At 37.1% G+C, this 8747-nt stretch overlaps 2 protein-coding genes across 2 annotated transcripts; one reads left to right on the top strand and one right to left on the bottom strand.

Moving 5' to 3' along the window:
* Positions 1–2140: 2140 nt before the first annotated feature.
* LOC129248490 (protein ABHD13) lies at positions 2141–4218 on the bottom strand. Its single transcript, XM_054888050.1, has 5 exons — positions 4058–4218; positions 3792–3990; positions 3150–3733; positions 2911–3089; positions 2141–2652 (listed from the first exon to the last, which is right to left on the bottom strand). The coding sequence occupies exons 2-5, from the start codon at positions 3940–3942 to the stop codon at positions 2541–2543; spliced, it is 1026 nt and encodes a 341-aa protein (XP_054744025.1). The 5' UTR covers positions 3943–3990; positions 4058–4218; the 3' UTR covers positions 2141–2540.
* A 1957-nt stretch (positions 4219–6175) lies between these two features.
* LOC129248546 (myotubularin-related protein 2) lies at positions 6176–8267 on the top strand. The gene is made up of 2 exons (XM_054888134.1): positions 6176–7748; positions 7873–8267. The coding sequence occupies exons 1-2, from the start codon at positions 6197–6199 to the stop codon at positions 8187–8189; spliced, it is 1869 nt and encodes a 622-aa protein (XP_054744109.1). The 5' UTR covers positions 6176–6196; the 3' UTR covers positions 8190–8267.
* Positions 8268–8747: the final 480 nt, after the last annotated feature.

The raw sequence follows: 8747 nt of genomic DNA, 5'->3' as shown, positions 1-8747 counted from the left end.
TTGTTGATTTCCGTTTATCGTTATCGCGCGTTTTCTTTTTATTATACATTCACTTATATCTCATATGCTCCTTAAACATTGTTTGGTTTGGTGTTTAGTAAATTTGAGTGAATGAAAAAGGTAGAGGCTTGCACTTTGACCTTAAAGTCTTTTGTGCCCTTTACTCGCCCTTTATTTTGACCTTAGTATTACATCACTGTGAGTGTCCCTTAAGCATAGATGTTACACTTGAGTGATTTGTAGACGCATGTAAATAGCCACCGTTATATACTGACTTTTAAACAGTCCCGTCTTTTTGAAAGTCACTGAAGCGACAAGTTCAAATATTTTTTTTAAGCGCAACGCAAATAAACGTATCGCTAAAAAGTTGTGTGTTTTATTTAAAGCCGTCTCGACGGTAAACTCATCCAAACAGCTCTCTCACTAAACTTAGGATGAAGGTGAATTGGGCTGAGCGTATGTGACTTTCTTTTGGTAGGGATGTCTACTCCTTCTCGCTATGGCATCACATTCGAGAGGAAGGTGTATTGGAGTTTCCGGAGAATGGAAGGATAATGGCAGGTGTTGGTGGACCATATCTCGTTCCTGTGCAGATGGCTACGTAATCTCAGTTCCTCCTTAAGAAAGTTGTTTTTGTTATTGTATCAGCTTACTATACCCTGTCAGTGCGAAACAGCACGTTTCCTGGGTCTACCGTTAGATGGGTAGGACCATAGTTACCGGTCGTCTTCGTCTAGCTCATCTAACGGCAGACCCAGGAAACGTGCTGTTTCGACAGGTTGGGCCCAGAGAGAGAGAGGTGTTAGATGAGAGTGTTTGATGGTGCATGTTAAAAAGTAGTTGGTGTTGTGCGGTGCACCTTCTACTACTACTGGACATATGTTGGGGTCGATTCTGGATAGGTAGGAGTTTAACCTGCTACAGTATCCAGAATACAATTGGGCCAAAGTTACGCGGGTCTCGCGGGGTAGCTGAAGCTCTTCGTCTGCAATAGGTGGTGGTTGGACTCCGATGTCGGCATTCAGACGTCGGGAGTTTAAGAATGTGGCAAGTGTCTCCCGATAAATGTCATCGCTTTTGGGTATACCTTTTAAATAGGGACTTCGTCTGCTAACAAACATTTCCATGTTGATCACTTTGATTCTATGATTTCCATGTTTGATCACTGGATGAGATCCCTTTTATTAACCAAAATCTTTTCTAGTCATATTAGACAGGGAGCGCTTTTTGGATTGCTGCAAACTCAGCCACCACCTCCATCGCAGCTGCAGGGCACGACTAGGAGGTGGCAGTTCTTGGTACCAACAGAACGGCATTTCCACCCGGTGCTCCATTGAGCAACAGCACTGCCTCAAGGTCAAGATTTTCTCCAGCGGAGGTTAATAAAGTTAATTTAATCTTCGTTTAATTTATTTACAATCCGCTCGACATTTTGGTTCGTCTGTTCTCCCTTGTGTACCACTTCTGTGAGTTTTAAATCTCAAAACCCGTAGTATCGTCTGTTCTCCCTTGTGCACCTCTTCTGTGAGTTTTAAATTTCAAAACCTGTAGTATCGGATGCATTAATGCATGCTAATCATATTTTGACCAAAAATCTAAGTACATTGCGTGAGATGTAAATGCCATTTCTTTATTGCATTGAAATTCAAGTAAGGTCCGAAGTCGAAACCCCCTGTGGGCATGAAACAACAAATGATATAGTTATGAATCCGGGCATTTCGGTAACGTAAAACTGATGCTTGTTGGAACGAAAGTTTTTTTAACAGCGGTCGCCTCCAGGCAGGCAATGACAATCCTCCGAATAAATTTCTGGCAAGAAAAAGCTTCTGATGTTCGGAGGCGGCATAAATCTATGGGTACCTTTATTTGTGCAACATTGCCACAGGATTGAAGAGGAGCTAGGCCAAACACGCAACAAAGGGCGTGCGTGTCAATTATATACATAGTATATCATTCATATATGTGTATATTTTGGGTATTAGTAAAAGCTGCAATTTTGTATCGAGTCCTAAGTCCGAGTTTGTATACACATACATACATATATACATGTAAATATCTCTTATATACACTTCCACTACTTATATACATACAATAAGAGAAGTAGTCTCCACTTGGATTTGATATAAAATTCCAACTCAAATTTAAATTTTTATAATGTTGCTGCATTTAATTTATTTTCGCTTTCCGTGTATTAAATATACTAGAAATTATAATTTAATAAATTTGCTTACAATATGCATACTATAATGAACATTTATGTATATGCAACTGTACATACTGTTTTATAATTGAACGAGTTGCTCTAATACAGTACTTAGTTTAAGTTTTAAAGCTATGCGTTGTAATGTTTGTGAAGCACATAAAGAGCTTCTCAACAAAGTTTTTAAGTAAATTATAAGCTTGTAAATTCAAAAGTTTGGAATTTTATACAGGGGATTAAAGTACATTCAAGTGAGTGTGGCTTGTTATAACATTGTGTAATAAACTGAATACGTGGAACTTTGAACGGCATTGCATCTGTCGCAGACGGAAGAAGCTTGCTAAACGTCCTGTATTTCATGCCATACGTTACTCTTTTCTGGTGGCTTATCTAATGGCGTTGTCGAAAGACTTTGACATTCAAGTAGGAATTGTTGAATACCTTGATAATAACTGAAATGGAACGAATTAATATGAGTGTACAACTGAAAAGAGAATTGCAACGCACGGCGACTAGTCAATGGCTTGTTTTCGGAAACACATTGGTTTAATTTTTCTGTACACAAGTCTGACGCGTCAATGCAATGTGAATTTTTAAAATCTAAATCAGCGAAATTCGTGGTTTAAAAAAATTGTCTAAAGTTTACTTTGCGCCGTGTGTCGCAATTCTGCTCAAGCTTGTTTTATTTTTTAAGCTATATTCATAGGTACCCGTCCATAATCCAGGTGTCATTATGAGCACCCCCTATAAATTCGAGTATGCGCTTTCGTTCACTTCCACACTTCATATATAAGGTCCGCATCATACGGGGGGGTACTAAGTTATCGGCCAAACCCGATATGAATAAAAATGGTACAGAACATTTGCCAATCTTCCATGATGATAGATACTGTAAAATAATGCATTTAATTAAACGTGTTTTAATTAAACTTATTAAAAAATTCCTTACTTTATTTTTAAAGCAAAATCTTGGTATTAAATTGGCTGATGGGTGCACCAATTCAACCGCCATATCTGGTATGCTGGTAAATGTGTTTTCAACAATAGCACACATAATTTTTTGGCTATACACAGTGTCGGCAGCCACATCAATGACTACTGCACCGCCCAGTGAACGACCGAATAATACTATTTTGGTATGGTCTAGATCATTTCGTGTGTACAAGTAGTCAATTACAGCACGAGCATCTGTTGTTAAACCTCGTTCTGAGGGCACACCCGTCGAAAATCCATAGCCTCGGTAGTCCACCATTAAAATATTACAGTGTAGATGATTAAATATTCCCCAAACATTTTGCATCCGATGACCCATATTTCCTGCATTTCCATGAAAGTATACGAAAGTAGATACCGCCTTTGAACGCTCCATGGGCTGAGGTATCCAGAAGGCATGCAATGTGACTTTATCTCGTGTATGTATATTGACTGTCTCATGTGGCAGATTATGCATTTTAGGAATGGGTACATAAACACGGGAATTCGCGGGGAGATCAGGATGATACAACACCATGTCTTGTAAATAGTAGAAACCGACTGAAAGTATTCAAAATCATTTATTTTTTGAAGAATTATTCATACATTTGGTACTTACAAAAAATGATGATGATAAGTAACGAAAGCGTCAAAATACTACCGTAGTAGTAGTAAAATATTATAAAGGCTAAACATGAAGCCACCGTTATGGCGCAAACGCTACGTGAGCGTGGAAATGCGATTGGTACGCCACCGAATTCTTGAGACATTTATTGTTTGTTTGGGCTAGAGTGCTTCAGTAGCTACCTTAGGAAAAACTGAGGTAGCAGCAGGTGGAAGGACATCAAACTTGTTACTTTTATCGCGTACTCGTAAAAAACATACCCATGTTTCTCTGCGAACTTATAGTAGGATTTGTGATAATTCTTGAACTGTTATTGCTGTGAATTCCACTCTGTATACATCTTGTGATTAATTTTAATTGTAAAGCCAAATATTTCAAGCTTATTTGACTACTAAATATAATTTATCTGCCCAGCTGATTGCATAGCACTGATGTTACTATCGGTAATATCGATTTCTGCAGTTAAAGACCGATATCATTAGGGCCATCTACAATCTAATAATACACTGTGCACACAAGGCGAATTGAAAAAAAGAAGGTGGAGTCCTCTGTAAACAGTTACTTTATTTTAATGGAAGAGAAATTATTTGTTTATATATATTTAGTGAATGGCTTGTTTATATTTTCATTTGAATATTTGTGATTTTTAAATTAAGTACGACCTCAGTTCCCTTCCAAACCAAATATAAACCAATGGAGGAAAAATTACATTTTTGTGAAAATTCAGTGAATGGCTTGGTAAAATTGTAATTTGTACGATTTAAACGAACTAATGAAAGGGAAGTGCCTCGGGTTAAATTGTGACATCATAAAAGTATATAAAGTCTTCAATTGCAGTTTTTTGCCTTGTTATACGGATGCCGACGTTGTAAAAAAATGTATGTGTGTGTGTATAATTTCTTGTGTTTGGTAGTTTCTATTGCTTTCGCCAACTAATCCTCTTCATAATCAAATAATGCCCTTCCTTTTTGTTATTTATTAATGAGCTCTGACGACACAGCGCATTCTGAAGGCCCAAGAATATATTCTTTCATATATTCGCCACTTGCTAACGCTTGGCAAACCGAAAACGCATATCATGGAAGATGAAAAATTAATAGTAAATAATACATCTTTTCATGAGAGCGATATTTCAACTGAGAAGCAGCGTAACATAATTTTTCCAAGAGTAAATGTTATCAATTTGACGTTGCCATAGATATTGTATCAGTTTCCCAATATAAAACTAATCAAATTGTCATATCAGCTTATGCCGAATAGAGTACAGTAGATTCTGTTTTTATGCGGTATTTACGTTCCGCAAGAAACAGCATAAAAAAACAGCATAAAAAAAGCTACCAGTTCTATAGTAAAACTATAGATACGTTTCAAAAGTGCTAAGAACCGCATAAATCTGAAATAATATAATAAAATCGCATAAAAAAAGAGTACTAGTCCCATATTATAACTGTAGATACGTTCTATAGACCGTATGAATCTGAAATAATTAAATAAAATCGCAATTATTGGCGTAAAATCCCTTCCATCATTTTCAGCATTTTTGATATAATCTGTGATGAGTTTTTGCTTAGCTTAGAATCTTGTTTATATGTACAATTCCCGATAGGTCAACATGCATTTTTTAATTAAAAAAAAACGCACTATTTCAAAACCGCATAAAAAAAAGCCGCATAAAAACAGAATCTACTGTATTATTTAAATTTGTTGCAAAAAATTTAATTTACTATAATATGTATCACTAAAATAAAAGCTTTCCTAATTTACTTCATAAGTTCATTTTAATTGATATATTTACTTACAAAAGGCAGTGTTGCCAAATTAACAACGACGTACAAAACAAACAGAACGGATCATAAATTATACCATATATCTGTCAAAATCACATTGTTGTTGTTGCATTTGTATGTGAAATGTTTATCCGGATCCTGGCTAATATCGAGACAAGGATAAAATACATATACATACAAATATTTCCCACGTCGTGATACGTACACATAAATCAGTTTATTTCCCCCATCCTTTCTTTTAATATTATGCCGTCACCTCACTATCTATATTTAAAAAAAAATTAAAAATTCAAAGTAATAATACTAGTGCCTTTCGTAATGTAATATAGTTATTTATAATTATATTTATAATAAATAAATAAAAATAAATAAATTTTATGCACATTTTTAGACATTTGAAAAATCTCTCAAATCCAAAACAAACAAACTTAGGGTTTGCCTTTTGGTGGAATCGTATTATAAGTGAACTTAATTGGTGGTGCCACATATTAATTTCTATCATATTATTCTACATATGGTTAGGTTGGTTAACCCGAATACAGCTGTCACTTTTCCAAAATTGTTTATCTCCACCGAAAAGTGCATCATATTTCCTAACATATTCGCAGTAACATGGATAACACAGAACCAATAGATAATTCAGATAGCTTAGCTGGTAAAACTGCACCTAAAAATGCGAGTACTAATTCCTTGGATACTGCAGATTCAAAGTCCAGTTCAATTGGTTCAAAGCAGGGCGTTGACTTAAGTGCACAACGTGACACACCCTTTGTTTATTTGGACGGCGAGGATGATCAGGATCAAAAGAACGATGTCACTTACGTATGTCCATTTCGTGGACCGGCTTTCGGCGCATTAACAATAACCAACTATCGCCTTTATTTCCGTTCATTACCATTACGCGATCACGATCCACCCGTAGTAGTCGATGTACCATTGGGTGTGATAGCGCGAGTTGAAAAAATCGGAGGTGCAACTTCTCGTGGCGAAAACTCATACGGTATCGAGATATTCTGCAAGGATATGCGCAATTTGCGCTTCGCTCATAAACAGCAAAATCACTCTCGCCGCACTGTTTTTGAGAAGTTGCAATCTTATGCCTTTCCACTGTCATTTAGTGGACGTCTTTTTGCATTCGCTCATGCTGGAGCGTCCGGACCACCACCACCTGCAGCTGAAAATGGTTGGGCTGTGTACGAACCATTGGCCGAATTGAGACGCATGGGAGTTCCAAATGATATGTGGCGCATAACTAAGTTAAATGAAGCTTATAGTGTTTGCGATAGCTATCCGGTTGTTTGGGCCGTTCCTAAAGCGGCATCTGATGAATTTTTGCGCCGTGTGGCGCAGTTTCGCTCGCGATGTCGTTTACCTGTACTTTCCTGGATTCATCCACGCTCTCAAGCGACTATAACAAGATGTTCACAGCCTCTGGTAGGGGTGGGGGGCAAGCGCAGCGCTGATGACGAACTCTACCTTAGTTACATAATGGAGGCAAATGTGCAATCAGATAAATTGGCGATCATCGATGCGCGTCCCAGCGTCAACGCTATAGCCAATAAGGCCAAAGGAGGTGGATATGAGTCTGAGGAAGCATATAAGAATGTCGAAATCCACTTTGTTGACATACACAATATACATGTAATGCGTGAAAGTTTGCGAAAAGTGAAGGAAGCCTGCTATCCAACGATAGATGATTCAAAATGGCTTTCCGCAATTGACGGCACACTGTGGTTGAAGCATATCAAGTGCATATTGGCAGGTGCTGTACGCATAGTTGATAAAGTAGAAACTATGAGCACTTCTGTAGTCGTGCATTGTTCTGATGGATGGGATAGAACAGCGCAATTGACGGCATTATCCATGCTATTTTTGGATCCATATTATCGAACACTGCGCGGCTTTGAGGTTCTTATTGAGAAAGAGTGGCTTTCATTCGGGCATAAATTTCAACAACGAATCGGCCATGGTGATAATCGCCATTCAGATGCGGACCGCTCTCCTGTTTTCTTGCAATTCATCGATTGTGTATGGCAGGTTAGCCAACAATTTCCCAACGCTTTCGAATTTAACGAACACTTTTTGATAACCATCATTGATCATTTGTATTCATGTCGTTTTGGCACTTTTTTATGTAACACTGAGGCTGAGCGCGTTGCAGAAGGTGAGTAAGCAGAAAATATTGTTTTACATATGTATTACCAAAAAATTTCAGCATTACTTTGAAATGTTATATAATAACCGAGTTTGTCTTATACTATATATATATGTAAATTTAAAATTTACAGATCTTAAACATAAAACTGTTTCGCTTTGGACATATATTAATAGTTCGTTGAATCAGTATCTCAACCCGCTGGCCTCCTCGCATGGGGCCCAAACCGTTTTGCGACCTATCGCCAGTATGCGTTATGTGAAGTTATGGAAGGGCCTATATTGCCGGTGGAATCCTAGCATACGCCCACAGAATCGTATATACCATCGTACACGTGAACTGCTCGCCCTACAGGATCAGCTTATAAAGCAGGTCAGCGATTTACGTATGAAGACAAATTCACGTCAAACGGCGCAAACATCTACGCGGCTGGCATCACCAATGCATTAAAACCGTATATATTTAGCACTATTTTAAAAGTATTATAATATAAAAAACTTTTAAATACATTCACAGTGGTTCTTATAAGTATTTTGCATGTGAAGGCGATTAAGTAAATCTTTAAATTTTTACGATTTTTTTTTATTTATAAATTATTTCACAAGTTATTAAAATTAAAGCTTAACAGTACGTAAATAATATGGCAAAACTAAAAATAATTTTTATTTCTCATATAAACTTAACCATACGTGAAAAAAATCAAAAATCATTGCTCACAAAAGTATTTAGTGGGGTATATATGTTTTCCAATAAGAGGTGTTATTTTGATATTCAAAGAAAAATGCTATTTTTTAATATAAATGATCGGATGTTTACTTCATTATAAAGAGGAAGGTATGCCGTTAATAGTGGAAAATAACATTAGGCAAATGATCACCACGACCACGCTTACAGGACAATATTCTTTTCATGAAATTTTCCATAACCGAATTGCGAAGTGGCTACCCTATGTCCTCGATAGCCTCACGAATTCCATCTTTGAGATCTTGAATCGACCCTGGGCTGTTG

This window comes from Anastrepha obliqua, chromosome 5 (assembly GCF_027943255.1).
Source record: "Anastrepha obliqua isolate idAnaObli1 chromosome 5, idAnaObli1_1.0, whole genome shotgun sequence".
NCBI lineage: Eukaryota > Metazoa > Arthropoda > Insecta > Diptera > Tephritidae > Anastrepha > Anastrepha obliqua.
Note: the sequence above shows the minus strand (reverse complement) of the source record. Positions and strands in the feature narration are given on the sequence as shown.

Bases quoted from the DNA above. Each gene is read 5' to 3' on its own strand.
- LOC129248546 (XM_054888134.1), top strand. From the start codon at position 6,197: ATGGATAACACAGAACCAATAGATAATTCAGATAGCTTAGCTGGTAAA. The intron at 7,749-7,872 runs GTGAGTAAGCAG...TAAAATTTACAG, and splicing joins GGCTGAGCGCGTTGCAGAAG to ATCTTAAACATAAAACTGTT.
- LOC129248490 (XM_054888050.1), bottom strand. From the start codon at position 3,942: ATGTCTCAAGAATTCGGTGGCGTACCAATCGCATTTCCACGCTCACGT. The intron at 3,090-3,149 runs GTAAGGAATTTT...ATTATTTTACAG, and splicing joins GATTTTGCTTTAAAAATAAA to TATCTATCATCATGGAAGAT. The intron at 2,653-2,910 runs GTACCTATGAAT...GTTCCATTTCAG, and splicing joins GACACCTGGATTATGGACGG to TTATTATCAAGGTATTCAAC.